We start from the raw sequence: 23,285 nt of genomic DNA on the forward strand, positions 1-23,285 counted from the left end.
GTACCTCAGTTTCCCCATATGTAAATTTAGCAGCACTTCCTCAGAGAATCGGGAGGACTAAATGAATTAAAAGCATGAAGGATCTGGGAGCTCCTGGGTGGCTCAGTTGGTTAAACGTCTGACTTTGGCTCAAGTCATGATCTCAGTTTGTGGGTTCGAGCCCCATGTCAGGCTCTGAGCTGATAGCCCAGAGCCTGGAGACTGCTTCTGATTCTGTGTCTCCCTCTCTCTCTCTCTCTCTGCCTCTCCCCTGCTTGTGTACATGCTCTTTCTCTGTCAAAAGTAAATAAATAAACATCTTAAGAAAATAAAAAATAAAAGCATGAAGTCTCTGATGTCCAAGTTCCCAACAAACGGTAGCTGCTCCTAGTTGCAGCTCTGTCACCACCAGACGACAGGATGAGCAGCAGCATGGACGCCATCTGGCCACGAGGGTCCGGTGTGAGGATACAGCAGAAGGCTCTGTTGAAAGCAAAGCTCCTCCACATTCCAAGGGGAAGTTCAAAGAAGGCTTGGATCTTGGCACCACTCCCAGGCTCGTGAGGTGCTAAACTGTTGCCTGCTGCTGCCTGCTATGCACTGCATGCTTGCAGCACCCCCCTTCCCATTTACTGAAGCCCTAACTCCCAGTGGGATGGCTTTAGGAGGTGGGGGCCTTTGGGAGGTGATCAGATTTAGATGAGTCACGGGGGTGGAGCCCGCATGAGGGGATGAGTGTCTTTGTAAGAAGAGGAAGAGAGACCAGGCTCACTGGCTCACTCTCCACTAGTGAGGACACAGAGGTCATCTGCAAGCTGGGAAGCTGGACCTCACCAGACACAGAATTGGCCAACACCTTGATCTGGGACTTTCCAGCCTCCAGAACTGTGAAAAACAAAGGTCTGTATTTAAGCCTCCCAGTCTAGGGTATTTTGCTACAGCAGCCCAAGCTGGTGAAGACAATGCCCTTGACCAACAGGAGATGGAAGAGGGCATAAAGAGCTAGAAGAGGCTACCATTTGTGGACATGAGCAAAGAAGAGGGACCCTCTCCAGCCCTGGAGAAGGGAGCCCCAAAGAAGTGCTCTAGGACCACAGAGGCTGCCATCTTGTCCACATGTGGATGTCTACTGAGATGCTAGGTTCCTTGACCTGCCTGGTACTACTGGACTGAGGACCAGGACACTGCAGAGAGAACGCCAATGTGGCCAGGAAGAGGATGGACAAGGACACAACACCACTATTTACTCAACTTGACAAAGAAATCTAATGTGAATCTCATCCATCGGGGCCTTACTACCTTCAGGCCAGGAGACTGTAAACCCTCTGGGGAAATATGCCCTATCCTCAGGATTGGCTCCCAGGCCCCTGGCTAGTGAAGGAGGAGGTGGTCTCCAGGTTAAAACCATCACTGGACATCTCTCTTCACCCTCAGTCACAGCATGCCCTAACCCTAAAGCCCTAGGTCATGCTGGTTCATCAGTGAATCTGCTCCCCTCACACAGGGTGGTCCAGTTGTTACAGGACTCCTCTCAATGCCCACCTGCTGCCTTCCAGACACGTGAGGGGCTCTGGGCTCCACTTCCAGCCCAAGACTGGTTCCGGACTCTTGATCAAAGCTGGGAAACTGCTGATACACACTTAGACCACCTCAAGAGATAGGAGTTGTTCAGCACTGATGGGCTCCCTGGCCCTCAGTACTGATCTCAAGGAACAGCAATCTTTGCACTTCTCTTCCCTTCTCTGCCCTCAATACCTTCTACAAGGGAAGGAATTTCCCCAAAGATCATGGTGAAGTCTGAGGGGTTGTAGAATACACCACCCCAAAATGTGCCATTTGGGCATAAGGATTATTTTGAATGAAGGCAATTATGAAGGAGTTACAAGAAAATCTCTGTCCTTCCCCCATTTGCCTAAAAGCAGAACATGCATTTGTAAAGGTGCCTCCTTCTCCTTTCCATAGAAGTTAATCACCAGAGATAACCCTAGAACCTTATCAGCCCAGAGATGGCACCAGAGGAATCTATATATCAACACCGGCTTAAACCAGCCCTTATCGACCATAGGTCTTCCTAAGACTTGTCACTACAGAAACCCAAAGTCCTTTGCCTCTGTCTGGTCTCTTCTCTAAAACTGTATTTGTTTTTTGTTTTTTTTTTAAAGATGCTAGATAAGCCTGAGTTCTAACTACCCTGGAAGTTACCCATTACTGCACAATGCTCCCATGTGCATTGCATGTGTTAATAAACTTGTCTGCTTTTCTCTTATTAGTTTATTCTCTGTCAGTCAAATTGACAGGCACCCAGCCAAGACACCTAAGACTGGTAGAAGAAAAATAGGTTTTCCTCCCCTCCAACTCCAAGACTGCTTTTTAATTCTTCGTGGGAAGAATGCTCAAGGTTCTGGGCTCTGTCTCTTGTCCTCCCCACACCCCATGGGACACCTGCCAGATTTGTTCCTTCCAGCCTGAACGTGGAGACGGTGCCACTGTCCTGTCAGTGCCCCAGAGCAGAAGTCCTCACTGTATCGGGACTGCCAAGTACCTCAAGGACAGAGTCTTATATGTACTCAGACTCTGGCATTTTTGGTCATTAGAGGTAAGCGCGGTAGCAGACAAGATGTCAAATTTCAGAGTCTACACACATTTTACTTCTCACTCACATAGCATCCAATGTGTTAGGGTCCATGGCTGCAGCTCCCTGGGGAACCTTTGCCAGTCATCCAATGGAGAAAGAACCTCCAATACTATTCAGAGAGATTTGTAAGGGCCATGCCTAGGAATCATTTCTACTCTCCTTCCCACTGGACAAGGCAGTCATTTAGCCACACCTATTGTTAGGAAGGCAGGGAAATTTAATCACTCAGAGAGAAAAAATATGTGTGGATATCAGCTAGCAGTCTTTCCATAACACCCTGGACCGTGTCAGCAACATGTCTTAACCAAAATTCAGCGGCTTCCTAACCAAGACTTAGCTCTCCCTAACCATGATTCAGCTCTTCCTAACCAGGACTCAAGTCCCCTCCTAACCAGGATTCAATCCCTCCTAACCAGGACTCAGTCCCTTCCTAACCAGGACTCAGTCCCTTCCTAACCATGATTCAGTCCCTCCTAACTAGGACTCAGCCCCTTCCCAACCATGACTCAGCCCTTCCTAATAAGGACTCAGTCCCTTCCCAACCAGGACTCAACCCCTTCCCAACTAGGACTCAGCCCCTTCCTAACCATGACTCAGTCCCTCCTGACTGGGACTCAGCCCTTCCTAATAAGGACTCAGCCCTCCCTAACCATGGCTCAGCCCCTTCCCAACCATGGCTCAGTCCCTTCCTAATCAAGACTTAGCCCCTTCCTAGCCAGGACCTAGCCTTTCCAATGTATCAGTGGAACCCCCCCCCCTCCCCCACACAACAGCACTTGTCAGGAATTTCTGATCCAAGTTGTCCATGCCAGTAATTACAAAGGTTGTTTGAATCCAAACCCTAGATAACATCCAGGCCCAGATCTGGTATCTGTGCAACAGAACAGACCAACAGGCTGGCCTGACATAATCTCTTCTTCCTGTTCTGAAGCACTCCTAAGTGTTAAGCTTCATATTTATAGAAAGTGAGCTAGAAACCTCAGAGCCAACTTTCAACTTCATACAGGAGAATTGGGGGTCCTTCCATTTAAGAGCCCACAAAGGCCACAGGATTCTGGTAAACTACCTGAAATATACAAGCAACACACAAACATTCTTCCCCAAATTGTAGTTCTGCCTCTGGAAGGTCACACACATCCTACCCTGTGGTTAATTCTGAGCACTGACCACATGGCTTGAATGTGACCAACCCCAGCTCTGTATACCATGAGTCCAAAAGTTGAGCAGTCACTGAAAAGTGAATTCTTGACTCAACTATAAAGTGAGGACTTTAATGCCAGATACAGACAACGATGGCCCCATGGGCCAAAAATATCAGCAGTAACTTCACTAAGTCTCAGAGCCTGCATGGTCCAATCTGACCCTAGAATCTAAGCCAAAGAAGCATATCTAGCAACCAAGAAACTTGCAAAAGGCCTCCTAACCCCTACTTGCATCTCTCTAAGAATATTAATGAAGGCACTACAATTCAACCCCCTAGCAATGGTGCTCAGAATTCTCTCTCGTCTCTTCACTCTTCCCCCCACCTAGAGTCTCATCCTCTTCTATCTCATCACCTCCCACTTGGCCTCCCAGGGAGGAAAGCACAAGAACCTCCTTCTCTGGGAATTGTACTTCTCCCATCCTGATTAATTTTTCTCAGAAGAAATCTTTGAGAAGAAGGGGGAGTGAATAAAATTCATAACTTAGCTCTTTTGGCCATCACACTTAAAAAATTGTGATAAAGTATATATAACACGAAATTTACCATTTTAACCATTTTTGAGTGTACAGTTCAATAGCTTTAAAGACACTCACATTGCTGTGTAACAAACACTGTCTTGCAACTGTCACTACCATCCATCTTCAGAGCTTTTCCATCTTCCCAAACTGAAACTCTACACTCATCAAACACTAACTCTTCACCCTTCCTCCTTTTGAATGCCTGGCAACTACCATCCTACATGGTCTCTGGGATTTTGATGACTCTAGGAACCTCACATAAGTGGAACATACATTATTTGTCTTTTTGTGACAGGCTTATTTCATTTAGCCTAATGTCTTCAAGTTTTATCCACATTATAGCATATTTCAGAAAACCCTTTGCTTTTAAGGCTAATTCCCGTGTGTGTGTGTGTGTGTGTGTGTGTGTGTGTGTGTGTATCTGTTCATTATTTATCTGTTTATCTGTTCATTGTTCAAAGGATACCCTGAATTGCTTCTTTGTGAATAATGCTGCTATGAATATGGACATACAAATAACTATTCAAGTCCCATTTCTTTTGGGTATATACCTAGAAAAGGAATTCCTAGATGGTATTTTTATTTTTTGAGGAACTGCCATACTGTTTTCCATAGCAGATAAACCATACGTTCCCTTTAGCACTATACAAGGGCTCCTGTTCCTCCACATCTTCACCATAACTTGTTATTTTCTGGGCTTCTTTTGGGCAACAGCCATCCTAATGAGTGGGATCAATCATCTTGTTTAACCTTGAGAATAACCCTGGGCATTATTATTCCCATTTTACAGATGAGAAAACAGAGCTGGAGATTTTAGATGACTCATGCAAGGACACTGGTGGAGGCAGGACTCGAGCCCAGGTCTAGCTACAGGGCCAATGCTTAGACCACCACACTAAGCCAACCATGGTCCCTGAGGATGGTTCAGTGCTCACTGTGAAGATGGTGGGACTTTTTGGGTGACATAAGAGACCACCACAAGGGTCACACTGTAAAGAAAGCAGCAGTGGGAGCACTTCTCCCATTCTTTGTTCTCACTGGACCTACTGCAGATATAAAGCTGATCTCCTCACCTCCTGCTCACTCCTGAGGCTTTCAACGAGCAGGAGGCATGCAGGCTCCAAGGATGTTCAAGAATTCACAATCACACAAAAGGCATCTCACAAAGACCTCGTTTCCTGTTTATGATTCTACTCCCTGTCCTTCTTCCCTGCCCCGGGCCCCATTCAGAGAGGGTTTTTGTTGTTATTGTTTCTCACAAAGTTAATAAAGGGTTGGGACTGAGAATTGCATGACTGGAGGAAGAGCAGTACCATAATGAGATGAAGCATCCCACTTCATGCCAAGCTAATCATAAAGCACTCCTCTGGCCATGAGAAATGGAGACATAGAGGGAGCAATGGAGACAGCCAGCCTCTGCCCATATCATGCCAAGGCCCGTGATAAATAGGGTGGCAGACTGTGGCCTGACACCAATGTTACCGACATTATGTGCAGGTGAAAGGTCACTGGAAGGGCATCTGTTTCAGAATCCCCTTCAAGCCACCTAAGCACAGAACCTGGGAAGGGGCTAATCAGCAGTCTTGGGGAAGGACACAAGGTACACACTTTCTGAGCTGAACACAGAAGAGGATTCCAAAGCCTACATTTGAAGGGCCACAGCTGGCAACCCTGCAGGGGCCAGGTTTTTTTCCTGTTCAGCCCTGTTGATTTCCAGCCCCAAAGGCAATCAACCATGGCTACGTGTTTTGTCGGTCTCTGTGCAGTTCCAAAATAAATAGAGTTGCGATCTCCAAAGGGCTGGCAGAAGCCTACCCCATGCAAAACAGACCCATGTATTTTCACCATTTTAAAATTTCAGCCATTATGTAACCTTGAACATGACCCTGGCACAAGGAAGAAGAAAAGTTGAATTCGGTCCCCTGGGGCAACTGGTTTCCGTGTGGACTTCCCGCCAAGTCCCAAACAGAAAGCTCCCGCCCTGGGTTCTTGTGTTATCGCCAGGGCAGGCAGGCCTTCTTGGGGCGACTCCCTTCTAGGGAACTCACAGAATTTTGTGGGCACAAAGGAAGCCCCTCCAGACTTCAACATACAGGAAGTATGCACACACACTATGCACTTCTGCCATACATGTGTGTAGTTAGGCATGTGTTTCAAGGCATGTATGTGCGCACGTGTGTGTGCGCATGCACGCACACACACACACACACACACACACACACACACACACACACACATTCATTCACCTTTTTATTCTCCCAGATACTATTTTCAAGTCACACCACAGGATAGCTGTGCAGAGGTAAACAGGCAGGAACTCCCCAGGGCCACCCCGTTCTTGTCCACTTCTGTTCTCTTTAGGCATGGTGGCTCTTAGGAAAGTCTTTTAGAAGACCCTCTCCAACATCCAGACACAACTTAGTTGTCATTTTTGAGAAAACAATCTATGCCTACATTTAAAGCTGAATGAGTGAGAGAAGAAGCCAGCTTACTGAAGTATATACTATTTAGCTTTCCCAGAAACTCTATTAGCTGAGAAATCCAAGCTGAATTTGTGGGGAGCAAAGCTCTAACATTAACAAAATGCAACTTTCCTAACCCCCCTACGGGGATGGACTATTTTTTTTTTTTTTTATTGTATGATGAGGAAGGCAGCACTTGTCCAAACAGTCTGAATCCCTGATTGCTAGATGCATGCATATTTGATTTCCAAAATTGAAACCTTTCATAAAACCTCTAAAAAATCACATATCATGGTCAAGAGCCTAACTATAAATACCAATATAACTTCTAAAAAACAGATGAATTTGCCGAAGACCTAAGGTCATCTGATTTGGGACAACTAACATGTCATTGAATGGTATGCCTTCTCCTCTGTAAGCCTCTCAGAGTAGACACAAAGGACACAGTGTGGATAAGCCTGACACTGAAGCAACATGTGCCCAGCATGGGGTGGGGTTATAAGGAAAACACATAAGAACTTATTCATTCAATAGGGTAATCAGAGGGAATCATCTGAGACTACTTCTGACAAACAATTTTGTGGCAAAATCGAACCCTAACTTCTGTAAGGTCATAAGGAATAACAAAATAAAGCAAACAAACCCATAGAAAAGCTCTCAGAAACAAAGAAACCCAAAGCTCAAGTCTAATGAGTAAAACTTTTGTATTTTTATCCCAAACAAATTTTCCAGCCTCATTCAGCAAACAGAACCTTGACATCTCTACAATTCAAACACACCCTCACAGAATGAAGACTTAACACTACCATGAAAACACATAAAAATGAATGTGCACTCTGAAGGAAATTCCACAAAAGAGGGCAGGGGGAATCTACACACTTTTTTCAGCCACAGCACCAGTTGCCTAAGCCCTACTTAGACATGACATAGTTCAGAGCTTGATGAACTCCTTGATGCACTTAATAAAAACCCAACAGGTGCAGTGTTAGGACACTAGCCCCACCCTCCCTCGTCTCTCACTGGTCCCCAGCACATCTTCCTTCCGTGGCCCTGTGCAGGTTGGACTGAAACAGACCTCCAAAGCAGAAATATCATTCCCCCAAACCTTCATCCTGGTGGGTGATGCTCCTTTCTGCCTTTCCTCCCTCATTGACAGACCTGTTATGTAGAGGTCAGTGGCCATATCCATGAAGTCCCCACTGGGCTCCCCACACCTATCAGGGAGCTCAGCACCAGTGCTGTGGGCCACATAGGGAAGGGCTCCTTCCTCCCAAGTTCAGGGATAGCCATGGGACCCTCAGTGCAGAGCAGCAGGGCCCCAGAGCATGGACCCATCTTGGAGCCCCTCAGCAGCATCTCCCTGGCCTTGTGTGTGAAACACTTCACGAGGCCACCGAACATTTATTTCCATTGTCCTTTGTGCAGGATTATCACATCCCTTGACTTGGCAGTGGCACGGGTAAAGGAGGCTTTTCCATTAATTAAAAAAATGAAGGCAAACAAGGAAAAATATAAATCCCAGTAATTAAATTAGTGAAGCTTGAATAAGGTGGCTATCAAAAAAAAAAAAAAAAATCACCACAGCTCAGTTTACAGCTAAATGTGGGAGCAGGACAAATGCCATGGAACCGAAATCTGTCTGGTCATCCAGGCTGCAGAGATGTGTGTTGGGAAGAGGAATGTGGGAATGTGAACGGCCAACAAAGGCTTCCAGAGGTCTTGCCTTTTCACACTCCTGAGCACTCCTCACCCCTTCTCACCCAGGGCAGCATTTTCCTCAGGATGCTGGCAGCAAAGCCAATGGCTCAGGGTGAACCAATTCAACAAAGGAAAAGCCCACCCCCAACCCCCACAAAGGCAAGGTCTGTAATGTGCAAAGTAAGCCCCCCCCCCCCAGTGAGGGGGACAGTTACTTCTCTTAGAGATGAAGCTGTTTTTCCAGATCCTCCTGCCTTGAGTTGTCTCTTCTTGTGTGTGTCCTCCTCCAAGGTAGAGATCAGCAGAACCTCTATGGTGCCATCCCTTTTCCTTCCAGAGCTGGGAGGGAGGGTCCATAAGGTATGATGGTTTTAAAATCATGTTCACTCAGTCTGTGTAGGCAAATCCCTATCCAGTGTGGTAGATCTTGGCGAGCCCCCTCAGGGGTCGGGACCACCTTGGTTAGGGCCAGGGAAGCTCCCCTTGCATCTGTTAGTAGGACCCTTGTGATGTGCACAGACAGTAAGCTGCAGATATGCTGGTCTCTCATATTTCAATCTTTACTGAAAGGATGTAGTGAACATTGGTGGTTCTGGAATGTCCAGCATCCATCCCTCCTCCTGGCTAAAGCACGCGGACCACCCCCCCTCCCCATGAAGAACTCCTTCCCATGCATTGTTGTGGGAAGCAGTATAGCCCCCCCTGTGCAAGCCCAAAGAACCAGAGCCCCCCTCACATCCCACGCAGGTGACCTAGGGCAGGCCTGGGAGCTGGTGAAAAACAGCTGGCTGTGCAGACAGATGGAGGCCATTCCCTGCAGGCCCCAACACTGACCTCTGCATGGTGTCTATGGCTTCACCTGCCAGGGCTGCCTAGGGTGCTGTGTTCCCACCAGATCTGCCACCGTCATGGCAGCCCCTTTCTGATAAACGCCCTTTTTGCTTGCTCCTTGCAATCAGGGTCCTGGTCTGCTGAAATGGGCTAATGCAGATGGAACAATGTAGAGGGGAAGTATTTTTAAATTTTCTTTTTATGTTTATTTTTGAAGAGAGAGAGACAGAGTGTGAGCAGGGGAGGGGCAAAGAGAGGGGGAAACAGATTCCGAAGCAGGCTCCAGGCTCTGAGCTGTCGGCACAGAGCCTGACACGGGGCTCGAACCCATGAGCTGTGAGATCATGACCTGAGCTGAAGTCAGATGCTTAACCAATTGAGCCAACCAGGCGCCTCCCCCCCCCTTTTTTTTTGAGGGGAAGTATTTTTAACAGAACCCCAAATTCTACTAACTACCTCAGAGATTCTCCAAATGGATCGTTCAAATTTAACTTTTAAATCTATTTTAAGCTACTTTACAGGACAGTAATAAAACATTTACAACGGTAAGTTACTTTTGGAGGGATAGTGGCTGGGAGGGGATAGGAGGGAACCTTTGAAGGGGTCAGATGACATTCCATACCTTAATCTAAGTAGTGGTTTTGAGACTACATACATATGATCACACAACAGTGTGGACGTACTTAATGTCACTGAAACACACACTTAAAAATGGTTAAGATTTTATGTATAAGTTTTATGTTATATACATTTTACCACCATTTAAAAATAGGTTAAAATAGAATTCAAAATGCAGCTTTAAAACTATTTCAATAAATACCAAAAAAGCGCATAGGCATAACTTAAAATTTCACCAAGATTCGCACCCTTTCCCATATGTAAGTTATACCCTAATCAAAACAAGAAAGCACACACACACAAAAACACTGTAATATGCCAAGTTATAAAACACTGGCGATTCCCAAGCTTTCCTAAGTTTCTCAAGGTACCACATTATCTCATTTTCTGCAGAACCCAGGGCACAGCCCTCCTGGTAGAGCTGGATCCTGAGATTTGAAGGCAGCTGTTCAAAATCTCTTAGCACTGGCAACCACATATCTATGTGATTCAGATTATTTTTTCCATTCCGTGGAATCAAAACAAAATACAAAAATAAATTGGATGCTGGAATGACAAAACTACAGAGATGGAATACAGATACATGGTAGCCAGGGGTTAGAGAAAGGGAGGGAGGCAGGGAGGGAGGAAGGGAGATTCTACAGGAGCAGCCCAAGGGAGTTGCTTGGAGGTGATGGACTGGTTCTGCTCCTAACTCTCCTGGGGGTTGGATGAATATCTACATATGGGATAAAATGTCACAGAACCATATGTAAAAACATATCCCAAAATGGGTTCATGCAAAAACCCTGTGAAATCTGAGTAGAATTTGTAGTCTAGCTCATTGCATTGTGCCAATCAATTTCCTGGTTTTGGAAATAACACTACGGTTACATAAGATGTAACCATGGGAGGAAGTGGGGTGATAGGTACAAGAGACTTCTCTGAATTACTCTGGCAACCTTCAGCTATTCTATAATTATTTCAAAATAAAAAGTTAAAAAAGCACAGAAACAGATCAAATGAGACTGCTAGAAGCCTGTCATAACCCCAGCTTTCAAATTTTTCTCTTCCTGGACTCACCATTGTCCTTACGAACTGACTTAATAGTACAAATAAATTATGACACATTAAAACAAAAGCACCATGTAACTATTTTTTGTTTTCAAGGAAGGGATTCATTTCCTTTGTAAAAGCTGAAAATCACTGAGGTATTGGAAAGAGCATGCAATAAGGAAGTAAGAGATGGGGCTAGTTCAGCCCTGAGCTAACCGGCTGTCACATAAAGAATTATTACAGCTGGTCCATGCAATTAAAAGACTTTGGGGAGGAAATGAGACACACACATCTGGGAGGTCACATAAGGACGTAAGACTTCCCCAGCAGTATGCAAAGTGTCAAATGAATAGTGCTATGGATTGTATTGTGCCCCCCTCCCCCAAATTCCTACGTGGGAGTGCTAACTCCCAATGTAAATGTATTGGGAGACAGGGCTTTTAAAAGGTAACAAAGGTTAAATGAGGTCATGAGAGTGGGGCACTAATGGAACATGACTGGTATCTGTGAAAGAAGAGGTGATCAGGGGACGCCTGGGTGGCTCAGTTGGTTAAGTGTCCGACTCTTGATTTCGGCTCAGGTCATGGTCTCATGGTTCATGAGTTAGAGCCCCATACTGGGCTCTGTGCTAACAGGGCGGAGCCTGCTTGAGATTCTCTCTTTCTCTCTCTCAAAATAAATAATTAAGTTTAAAAAAAAAAAAAAAAAAAAAAAAAAAAGAGGCAGTCTGGACACAGACACACACAAGAAAGACCAGCTAAGGACATGGGGGAGAAGGCAGCCATCTGCACACCAAGGGGAGAGGCTTCAAGGAGAAACCAACAGGGCCGACATGTTGATTTTGGACTTCCAGCCTCTAAAAGCATGAGACAACAAATTTCCGTTGTTTAAGCAGCCCAATCTATGGTACTTCAATAGAATAGCCTTAGCAGATGGACTTAAGTAGCAAGGTGAACTAGTTCAGAAGAAAGAAGGAAGACAGAACTAGCTGTTCACTCTTTAAATGGGGGTCTGAAATAGAGTACATAATCACAATTGATGGTTGATGTGAAAATTATATACTCAAAAGAAAGCCAGCTATAAATCATATGAAAGAAAACCTGCAATTCCTTCATCTGCGTGTATGCATGCATTCAGTCAATCAATCAATCAATCAATCAATTAACAGTGGTGACCAAGACTTGAAAGCCCTGTACCAGGTCACACAGGTGAAGGGCAGAGCTTGGCTCTGCCTGGTACAGAGTCTTCTGGGAAAGACATTCAGGCAAGGGCAATGCAATGGGTATCTCCTCAGAGGCTAGCACAGGGAGTGGGAGGGGTCTGGAGCAGCCTCAACCCCCACCCCCTGCTGGGCAGAAGTGCAGAAGCTGATTTGTGAACAAATGCTGGGAAGGAACAGCCACTCCTTGAGACAGTACATGCTTTTTTGGCTCTGCCAAGGGATACTGGTCTTCCTCAAGCCCCAACTGGACTGCGACGGGTGTCAGCTATCCCTCTGTTGGAGCCGATTTTATGATGCATTTGCATAGCGATTCCTTTATGGAGACAGCCCCTGACAATGAAGCATGGATTGGTGGGGCAGTTTTTGACACTTGTCTCCCAGATTTGTTTAGGGGACTGGTGGAATATAAGATAAAAAAAATCATTTCGAAAACTCTAAAATGTGACATGAATGCTAGCTATCATCATACTAGATTTTTTGGTAACGTTTATTTATTTATTTTTGAGTGACAGAGAAATAGTACGTGCACACAAGTGGGGGAGGGGCAGAGAGTGAAGGAGACCCAGAATCTGAAGCAGGCTCCAGGTTCTGAGCTGTCAGGGAAAGCCCGACGAGGGGCCTGAACTCACAAACAGTGAGATCATGACCTGAGCTGAAGTCAGACACTTAACAGACTGAACCACCCAGGCACCCCCCCATCCTACTAGATTTTGTAGGGCCTTTTAAGTCACCTAGTTTAAAATGATCAAGGTCACCCCGCTCATATGTGGCCGAGCCAGAGCAAAGGCTCAGGATTACCCACTGCCAGGACTCCCTAGGAAACACAGGTTTTTAAACATTTGAATTCCACAATAATAATATAGTTGTCAATCCCATACCGTTTTACTACAATTCAAAGCACATCACGTTCAAAATCTTGCTCTTGGCAGTACAATATTTCAACCTCCTGGTGGATAAAGGTTAGTGCTATAGCAGTCAAAATTGGAAACCGTCTTGGGGTTTCCTCTGTTAACCAAGGGCCCTATTCCTATGCTCATAGACTGGTTCCAGTTTGAAACCTACAACATGTCAACAACAAGCCAGATACAACTGAGGATAGAAGAGAAAAAAAAATGGCAAATGAAGAAAAAGCTGAGGGAGGAAGCAAAAGTAGAAGGAGGGAGGAAGGGAGGGAAGGGGAAGAAGAAAAATGTGCCTTGTCAGCACCACGTGTTGGTCTCAGTACCATTTGACCAGAAGGAAACGAGCCTGGTGCCCAGACTGGCAGAGGAGACGTGTCTCACCCCCATACAGTCACCTGTAGGACACTTGGTAAAGATCACCCACATGCACGAGAGTAAACAGTAAGCTTTTGTCTCATGACAACTGTGTTAACTTGGTGGGGGGGGAGGGGTGTTCCCCTCCTGCATGAGTGACCAAGAGGCTCAGTGCCAACTGTGTCCCCAACCACAGTCACCTTTAGGCAGCCCCTGGAGACACCTTCTATGGTTTAACTTTTCATACCTTATTAAGCATCTGTTTGGATACCTTCTGCCATGAGCAACCTCAACATTTATCAGGAAAAAAAAATGAAGTAAAATAAAGTCAAAGAACTAATTTATAAGAAAAGAGGCAACAGAAAAGGCAGAGTGTGTCTGAGGACAGTCCCTCCAGACTAGAAGTTTTACCAAGTCTCCAGATTATCACAGGGGGGCGGCAGCCCCTTAAATTATTATTATTCTGCCTCTAGACTTACCAACGGTGTCACACGGTTCATCTTTGTGTACGCAGAAATCTGTCCTGAAAAAAAACAAAGACAGACCTGGTCAGGTGTATGCAGTGGCCCCCAAGAATGGGAGAAGAAAACACTGTCAATGAAGCCCGATTGGTTATCCTACTCTGTTACTGGTTCGGGTGGCCCAGCTTATAGTGAAGAACACCAATTAGCCACTTGTCAAGAGTAACCCATCCACAGTTCCCACCTCGTAGGCCCAGTTACCCCACATAAAGCCCCCTTTTATAGCTTAACGACTCCACCTAACACTCAGTTGCTGGGAGGACTCCCTCCCAACAGCTGAGAAAGTTCTTGAAGCAGACATTTGCAAATCATGCATCAGAGACGATTAATATTCACTATTGTCAAACTGTAGTGACCTCCACAAGCTCCTCGACGTGGGCAGCAACTGGCCTTAGATGCTGAAGTGACCAAATGGCACTTACAGGAGAAGACAACAAAAGTAATGTCTGAAAGTTATGCCCTTTAAAGCTTCCCAGGATCCCCCGGGTGTGTGGCTGTGTGGGAAGAGCACTGGTCCAGCCCCAGTTCCACAGGTACAAGGGGTTCGCTGTGGCCTCTAGCCACTCATGTGTGAAACAACAGGTCTGGGCCCTTCTTTTCCCAAACCAGAGAGTTCCCATGATACTTTCCCAAAGTTCCCACAGTTAGGGGCTGACCAGACCAGCGGTTGGGGCAGTGCCCTGCCTGGGACCGGCCATGAAGAGCAGTGGCCTGGTCCTCCAGGGCCCCGTGCTCATCTTCTCATGGAGGCCCATGGAGGGCTGAGAGAAAGCACCCACTCCCTTAAATTCCTTCAGGTTTACAAGCTGTATTCTGAAGCCACGTCTCATTTCACTTTCCAAGTTCTTCCGGACAAGCCAGCTGGATAAGGTTGACACTAAACCAAGTTACGGAAAGACACGGCAGGTCTGGGTTGGGCCATCTTTCCCCTTTCTGACACTCTGTCCCCTGGCATCAGTGTCCTCAATTCTTCTCCTACCCTCTGTCACAACCTATTCTCAGGGAAGGATCTGACCCATTTGTTCACAAAGGGCACAATGACAGAGAAGGCCATGTGGTACTCTCCCAACCTAACTTTGTATGGTCATCTCTCCTTCTCCCTCCATGTCAATCCCAATCCAATGTGCAGTGTGTTCTGTTGCATCTGTCTCCAAAGTGTAAGCCGCGCCTGATGCCTCTCAGTGCTGTGTGGGATCCCCTGGAAACAGAGAAAAGTCTGTGCGTTCCTGACTCTGGCTCACCTGAAGCTTGTCAAAGACTCCACTTGCCTACTTAGACCCACAGATTCCACTTGGAGTCCTGATGTACAAAACCAGATGTGCCAGACAGCCGGCAAGCCTGGGGGAGAGGCTGGGGCAGCTCGGAAGGTGTGGCCCGAGAAACTGGCCAGGGAGACATCGAGGAGGAGCGGGGACCAATCCTGTCAGCAGTGCCTGTGGGTTCTGCTTACTACAAGTTTCTAATTTTTTCCTAGCAAGCCCTTCTTTTTTTATCATCAATTTTAAAACAATCTTAATAAAGGGAAAAGGAAATTTTCACAAACCCCACATTTTTCATAACCTTACCCCAAAACCAAGGGAACTTTCATGGAAATGGAGAGAGGATAACCACAAGAGCCATAAAAGGAAGCCTTGAGGTTTCTTGTTTGTCTGTTTTTGTTTGTTTTTGTCAAAGATGACCTTTGAGTGTTTTTGTATTCTTTGGGTAAATGCCCAGTAGTGAGAATACAAAAACACTAATTCAAAGAGATACACGCACCCCTATGTTTACAGCAGCATTATGTACAATAACCAAGCTATGGAAGCAGCCCAAGTGTCCATCGGTTGATGAATAGATACAGAAGATGTGGTATATACATAAAATGGATTATCATTTGGCCACAAAAAGAACGAAATCTTGCCATTTGCAATGACATGGATGGAGCTAGAGAGTATAATGCTAAGTGAAATAAGCCAGTCAGAGAAAGACACATTCCATATGATTTCACTCACATGTGGATTTTAAGAAACAAAACAAGCAAGCATAGGAAAAAAGAGAGAGACAAACCAAGAAACAGACTCTCAGCTATAGAGAACAAACTGATGGTTACCAGAGTTGGGGGGTGGGGGGAAATAGATGATGGGGATTGAAGAGTACACTTGTTGTGATGAGCACAGGGTGATGTATGGAAGTGTTGAATCACTATACTGTGCATCTAAAACTAATATAACAATGCATGTTAACTAACTGGAATTAAAATAAAAACTTTTAAAAAAAGATGACCTTTTAAAAGACTAAGTAATAGGCAGTAGAAGGTGCAAGAAGTAGCAGCAGAGAGAAAAACAAACAAGTAAAATTAGGGACATATAGATGCTTGCCGCTCTGGTATGGATCTGACCCCAACTCAACATTCTTGATCTGACACCCCTTCCATTAAATAACCAAGCTGGCCCAATGCCTTGTTCCAGGGTTTCCCAGAGTGAGCAACTGAAGCCTGGGCAAAAGGAGAAATCACACATGACCACAAGTCTCATAGTCAAGAACTAAACAGAACCAAGAAGATGGTGCCCACTTCACGGGCGCCATCTTGGGGATAGCCAGCGCTGTTGGCTGACAGAAGCATTGTGTATTCTCTCATCCCATGACTTCCCTGAAGGGAAACAGATGATCTCAAATGATGGACCCTGCAACATCATCCACTGCATCACCTGAGGAAGTGGGAGGAAATGCAGTCACTCACAGAGGACAGAGGCAAGCTCAATTAGAACCCTGGCTTAAGAGGGGCACGGGGGTGGCTCAGTTGGTTAAGTGTCCGACTTTGGCTCAGCTCAGGTCATGATCTCGCAGTGTGTAAGTTTGAGCCCCACGTCGGGCTCTGTGCTGACAGCTCGGAGCCTGGAGCCTGCTTCCGATTCTCTGTCTCCCTCTCTGCCCCTCCCCTGCTCACACTCTCTCTCTCTCTCTCTCTCTCTCTCTCATCCTCAAAGTAATAAACACTAAAAAAAAAAAAAAAAAAGAATTCTGGCTTATAAGAGTCAGCCAAAATTTGACTCTTCTTTCTCCTTCCTGCCAAGGTTGTTTCTCAGAAAACACAAGCCATGTTGCTGCAGGGGCAGCTTCATATTCAGGTGCTCCCACCGCAAATTCATGCCAAACCCACTTTCAGGGGCTGTAGGATTCAAGTGAGGTCCCAACGCAACTCTACAGTCTCTAGTCCATTCCCTTTCCGCCGCTTGTTCCTCAAGAGAACGAAGGCTGTGTGGACCTCTGTGACCTGGTGTGCTTCGTGCCTGTGTGCTCACAAGCTTCCCGTCCTGCAACATGGTTTCTACTGTTCTGCCATCACCATCTTGAAAGTCTTTGTCATGTGGGGTCCCGCATTTTCCTTCTGCACTGGGCCCCACAATTTATGTAGCTAATCCTGTGCATAACCGATTGCCTTGGCATACAGTCGGGGCTTAATAAATAGTGGCTCCTTTATCATTGGCAGACATACATTTCCAGACCACTTTCAACGTGCCCAGCAAGCTTCCTGGTTTGGAAACCCCAGGAAAATGTAACGTGATGCTCCACAGATACTCACTGAGCCCTCACCATGAGCAAAGCCAGCAAGAGACCCTCTTGGTCAAAGTCTGAAGAGAAGACGATTCCCGGGGAGTGGGATGGAGTTACGTGGAGGGGAAGGTTCAGGGATGGCAGGAGGTGTACCTGTGGTTGAGCTCCAAGCTGGCTCTGCATGTTTGCTCCAGGCGCTTCCCAGGAGCACAGAGCTGGGTTTGGGGGGAAATCCTATTTTCATGGCTTCCTGAGGGAGATGCACGGCCAAAGGTAAAGCTGTGCCAGGTGCTGAAGCCTCCTGGACCCCAGTCCTCTGTGTGGGTCCCACATGGTCCCAGACTCAGTTCACTCAGAGGTGTTTTCTAGCCCCAGACATGACCACAGCTGCCAGAAAGCCAGCTTCTGTGGCTTCTGGCTCAGCAGCTTTTGCTGGACATGATGTCATGCTCACATCTCTGCGGCTGGCCATCTGTAGGGCTGGTGGATGTCCAGGAGAATGCACTCTAGGGCTCAGCCACAGAGCATAAGGGGGGGGGCAGAGAAGAAACCCTTGCATTAGCCAGTCTCAGTCCCAGGACTGGGGGACACTGGCCCCCAAACACCTCCTGGCCTGTGCAAGCTGTGATTAGACCCTCAGCTCAGATTACTCCGGGAGGAAGGGGCTGTTTCTCAAGAGCAGCTGCTGTCTCGCACCCAATTTCCACGTGAAAACATCAGCCCGTTATTATCCCAACCTAGGAACTGCAGCTCTCGGCCTCTAATTATTAAACAATGCCTCGCAGCCAACTCGGCTCCCAGCCCTGACTCTGGCGCTGCCTCCCCTGTCCTTCTGGGAGGCCTTGCATTTAACAGCTGCGAGGACCCAGAGAGCGGGTTGGGCACTGGCCGATTCGGTCCGGCAGCTCCGCAGAAGCAGGTGAGAGGAAGCACCTCGACTGCTCAGGTAGTTCATCAGATGTCAGCATGAAACCGGGAAAGAGAATCCCAGCCCCAAGCTGGCCTCAGGGAACCGAGACATAGGATGCCTTTGCATTGGTGCTGCCTGCAGCGGAAGGAACCTTGCTTTTCGGGGCCACCAGACATCCCCCCCTCTCCAGCACCCATACTCAGAACCACCCCCATGCATTCAGGACCACCACCCCCGGCCCCCCCAGGTGCTTAACCAGAAAAAAAATTGTAAACTGTTTTATTGTGATTACACAGAACATAAAATTTACTCTCTTAAAACGTTTTTCAAGTGTACAGTTCAGTGATGTTGAATGCATTTATAATGCTGTGCAACTAATCTCCAGAACTCTTTTCATCTTGCAAAACTGAAACTATATCCATTAAACACTAGCTTCCTATTCCTTCTTCTCTCCAGCTCTACACTCTGTGTTTAGGAATTTAACTGTTCTAGGTGTCTCATGTAAATAGAATCATACGACATTGGTCTTTTTATGACTGGTGTATTTCACTTAGCCTAATGTCCTCCAGGTTCATCCATGCTGTCGCATGTGACAAGACATACTTCCTTCGTAAGGCTGAACAATGTTCCGTTGCACGGATGGACCACATTTTGTTTACTCATCCATCGAAAGGAACCTGGGCAGCTTCCACTTTTTAGCTATTATGAGTCATGCTGCTAGGAACATAGGTACACAAATAGCTCTTTGAAACCCTCCTCTCAATGCTTTTGGGTATATACTCAGAAGCAGGATTGCTGGATCATACGGTAATTCTGTATTTAGTATTTTGAGGAGCCTCCATACTGTTTTCTACAGCAGCCACACCATTTTACAGCCCCACCAGGAGTGCTCAAGGAAGGGTTCCCATGTCTCCGCATCCTTGCCAACACTTGTTATTGTGTTTGTTTTTGGTAGCAGCCATCCCGATGGGTGTGAGATGTAGAAAACCAACATGTTTATACCAAATATTTCCAATACAGTAAATAGGCTTGTTGGAAGCAGGAAAAAGAAAAGAAAGCCAGAAAGCCTAACTGGCAGCCTTCTCAGGCTGAGGGTGCATTCACGTCTGCAGATGGCATTTTGTGCAAGAGCTCATCCAGAAGCTTTGTCAACACCGATTTCAGTGACATTTATTATTGCCTCTAGACAAAAAAGGGGAGGGGAGCAGTGGCTACTCTTCCCAAACCAAGACCACTTGCATGTGCTTTCTTGACCCAGCCAAGCAATGAAACTTCAGGGAAGACACTACATGGGGAAAGTTCTCACGAACATCAGAACCTGTACATTTTATATAGTTTTGATACAAACCACTTTCAAAGTAGTGACCTTGGAAGTTTAGCATTCCAAGGGTGAGGTTTGGAATGATGCATCTACAAGGCAAAAATGCCAGACTGCAGGCAACCACTGGAAGTTAGGAAGAAGGAAAGATCCTTGCCTAGAGCTTCCAAGAGAGCACAGCCCTGCCCACACCTTGATCCTGGACTTCTGGCCCCCAAAACGGTGAAAGACTAAATTTCTGTTGTTTTGACACACCCAGTTGGTGGTAATTTGTTACTGCAGCCCTGGCAGACTAAGATAACATTGCTGCCGCCTATGTGGAAACAAGGCTGTCCCTGGTTTCTGTTGTCCACTGCTGGCCCCTGGTTTCCCTCTCAGTCTGGAAAAGTCCACCTCTGTAGTCTGGAAAGAAGCTCAGCTCCCTACTTCAAGTAGAACCGCCATGTGAATTCCCCAGGCATCTCTGCCCACTGCTGTTGTCCTGAGAGGGTCCCGTGGATGGGGTTGCGCACAGCACACGTGTGCCGACGTGGACCTCCTCCTACAGGAACTCGGGGTATCCACGGCCCCCATAATAGTGTGTTTAAGCCAGTTTGGAGGCAGCCTCAAACACGAGTTAGCTCTTTCCCAGTGAACATTATATTTGGTGCAGGGGAGAGGTAATAGATGAATTGCTTGGGACTCCTGGGTAACCAGGATTTCAGTATTTTTATACTAATAATAGCAATAGCAGAAATTATGGCTAACGTTTATCATGCCCTTACTCTGGGCCAGGCACTGTGAAAAACCCTTCCCAGGGATGCCTGGGTGGCTCAGTTGGTTCAGTGTCCAACTTCAGCTGAGGTCATGATCTTGTGGTTCGTGAATTCAAGCCCCACATCAGGCTTTGCACTGATATTGCAGAGCCTGCTTTGAATTTTCTGTCTCCCTCTCTCTCTCTCTCTTTGCTCTCCCCCACTAGCGTTTTCTCTCTTTCTCTTTCTGTCTCAATTAAATAAACATTAAAAAAAAAAGAAAAGAAAAGCATTTTCCCACATTCACTGAATCCTCATAACTCAGAGGTAGGTACTATCATTTATCCCCATTTTACTGATGAGGAAACTGAGGCTCAGAGAGGCGGCCCCAGGTCTGATTTCCAAGCCTGAATTCCTAGCAAATAGCCCTCTATTCCCCTCCAAAGAGGGAAATGTCTTTTTCCCATCACATTTCCAGCTACAGACCAAATCCAGCTGTACCTGGTCACAAACACAGCAGCATCCACAGGGGGCGTATCGTCCTTCCCTCCTGGAACCTGATTGTTGCCGAGGTATCGGGCTCCTCCATATTCCTCATTCTGCCAGTGACAGAAGCTCTCCAGGGACCGCTCACCATGGTGCCCGATGGACAATTTGGCCTAAAGTAAATCAGGGGTGGGGGAGGGCAGTTAAAGAAGCAAACACCCAGGGAAGCCTGAGTTCATGTTCAGAATATAGTGTGGAGACAGCTGCTTGTTGGGATGTCATTCGATGATGTGCTTCCCCCAGATACAAACCTAATGCCGGTAGGAAGATGGAAGATGCAGAGACCCAGAGAGAGGCCACCAGGGCCTTATTTGTAAGTTCAAATGAAGACCATGTTACTATTCTCTCTCTTTTTTTTTTTTTTTTTTTGGCAAACTGAACAGTGTACCCAACCAAGCATTAGTCTCCCATTATCAAATTCATTGCCTGCCTCTACAAGGCGACGTTATCACGTGGGAATGCACTCAACTGAAAGACCAGAAAACAACTCTACAGTGAATCCAAATTTGGAAGCTCCAGAGGGCTTCCAAAGACCTCCCCATCCGGACTGCACACGTGAGATGTGCTAGGGGTGGAGGGAGGATGCGCACAGGTCCACTGCTCAGGGCTCCCTCGAGATTCCAAGCAGATTATGTGCACACCAAGCTTCGAGTCACAGTGCCTGTCCTCCCTGCTCTGGACATCCCCAGGCCCTGGCCCAGGGCATGCCGTTGCCATCTGCAAAGCCAGGGACCACAGAGGAGACTGACAACCTCCTGAGCTCTCAACAGCAAGCAGGAAACTTCAAGACCAGTTGCACCATCTGCACACTCTAAAGGGCACCCCTGGGGACGTACAGGCCGTTGTCGTAGCAGGACAAGCTTGGTAACTTGGATGTTCACTTTACTTCCAAGGCTCTGGTGCTGAAACATATTGTACACCTGCCAAGAGAGAAAAAAGAAATGTGGTGTAAATATAAAAATTAACAAAAATACAGCAGTATCCTGGATGGGATCCTGGGACAGAGAAAAGATGTTAGATAAAAACTAATGACGTCTGAATAAACTATGGACTTCAGTTAATCATAATCAGTCAGAATGCCAAAAAACCACAAATAATCCAAGGGGCACATGATGTGAACAGACATTTTTTCAAAGAAGACATATGGATGGCCAACAGACACATGAAAAGATGCTCAATCAGGGGAAATCAAAACCACAATGACATATGACTTTACACCTGTCAGAACGATGAGTATCAAAAAGACAAGAAATAACAAGTGTTGATGAGGATGTAGAGGGAAAGGCACACTGTTGATTGGAAATCAGTTGTTAAAAAGATATAGGACAGCAGATTCTGAAAGGAGGAATGGATATTAGACGATTCTGATAGAAAACTCAAAACTCCCATTCTTGGCTTTTATGCAGGAGGTTGAAAGGGACCTTCATGTAGGGGAGGGGGGAGGTCAATGCCTGTAGCCATCTGCCATGTGCCAGCCTGTGTCATCTCTAACCCTCATCACAACCCATCAAGTTTTTTCTCTTTGACATTATCTCCACCACCCTCAGCTCACCAAGATAACACCACCTGCTCAATACCCCCAGTCAGTCAACAATGACCCCAATTCATATCCAGACTTGTCCAGCCAATAAGACCATATTCCTTCTTTATTCCCTAAAGTCCTCATTCCAACCACGGCACGTCATGGAGATAGAGGCACAGCAATAAAAGAGGATTTGTCCCTCAGTTTTGCACCTCTTGTTGGTAGAACCTAATTATAAGGACCTCAATATCAAAAAAAAAAAAAAAAAAAAAAAATCAAAGGAAAGTGTTTCAAGGGGAAGAGAGATAAGAAATCTCAAACAAGGCAGAGGAATCAAAGTTGACCTGGATGGGAAAAGCCCACTGAATGTGAGGATCCGTGGGTCCCTTTCCTGTAACATGGACAAAGCAGGAGGTAGGGGGTGCCCCAGGGGTAGATCATGTAGGTGTTTAAGATATAGAGAGAACAGGGAGGAGAGCCTTTTGAAAAAGTGCACTTTGCCCACTGCCCACCCCCTTCTCTGGCAACCAGCCATCGCTTCCTCTGTATCTAGGAGTTCAGTCTTCTTAGATCCCACATATAAGTGAGATCATACAGTTTTTCTTTTTCTCTTATTTCACGTGGTTTTGAATATTCTACTTTGTTTTCTTTCTGACAGACACAATCTAGGAGGCAGAATTTTGCAGCAGGGACATTAGAACTTTCTCCAGCTGGTACTGTGTTCCTTGGTACATCGGTGGCA

At 46.4% G+C, this 23,285-nt stretch overlaps 1 protein-coding gene across 5 annotated transcripts in view; it reads right to left on the minus strand.

Moving 5' to 3' along the window:
* Window positions 1-23,285, minus strand: part of ADAMTS17 (ADAM metallopeptidase with thrombospondin type 1 motif 17) — a 344,515-nt gene that overhangs the window by 248,753 nt on the left and 72,477 nt on the right. For all 5 annotated transcript variants that reach the window (XM_045448785.1, XM_045448788.1, XM_045448786.1 and 2 more), the window contains exons 5-7: window positions 21,858-21,941; window positions 20,977-21,134; window positions 13,938-13,981 (exon numbers count right to left, since the gene is read on the minus strand). In XM_045448785.1, coding sequence (XP_045304741.1) covers window positions 13,938-13,981; window positions 20,977-21,134; window positions 21,858-21,941 — 286 coding nt within the window. The remainder of the gene's footprint in view (window positions 1-13,937; window positions 13,982-20,976; window positions 21,135-21,857; window positions 21,942-23,285) is intronic.

The sequence above is a fragment of the Leopardus geoffroyi genome, chromosome B3, assembly GCF_018350155.1.
Source record: "Leopardus geoffroyi isolate Oge1 chromosome B3, O.geoffroyi_Oge1_pat1.0, whole genome shotgun sequence".
Lineage (NCBI taxonomy): Eukaryota > Metazoa > Chordata > Mammalia > Carnivora > Felidae > Leopardus > Leopardus geoffroyi.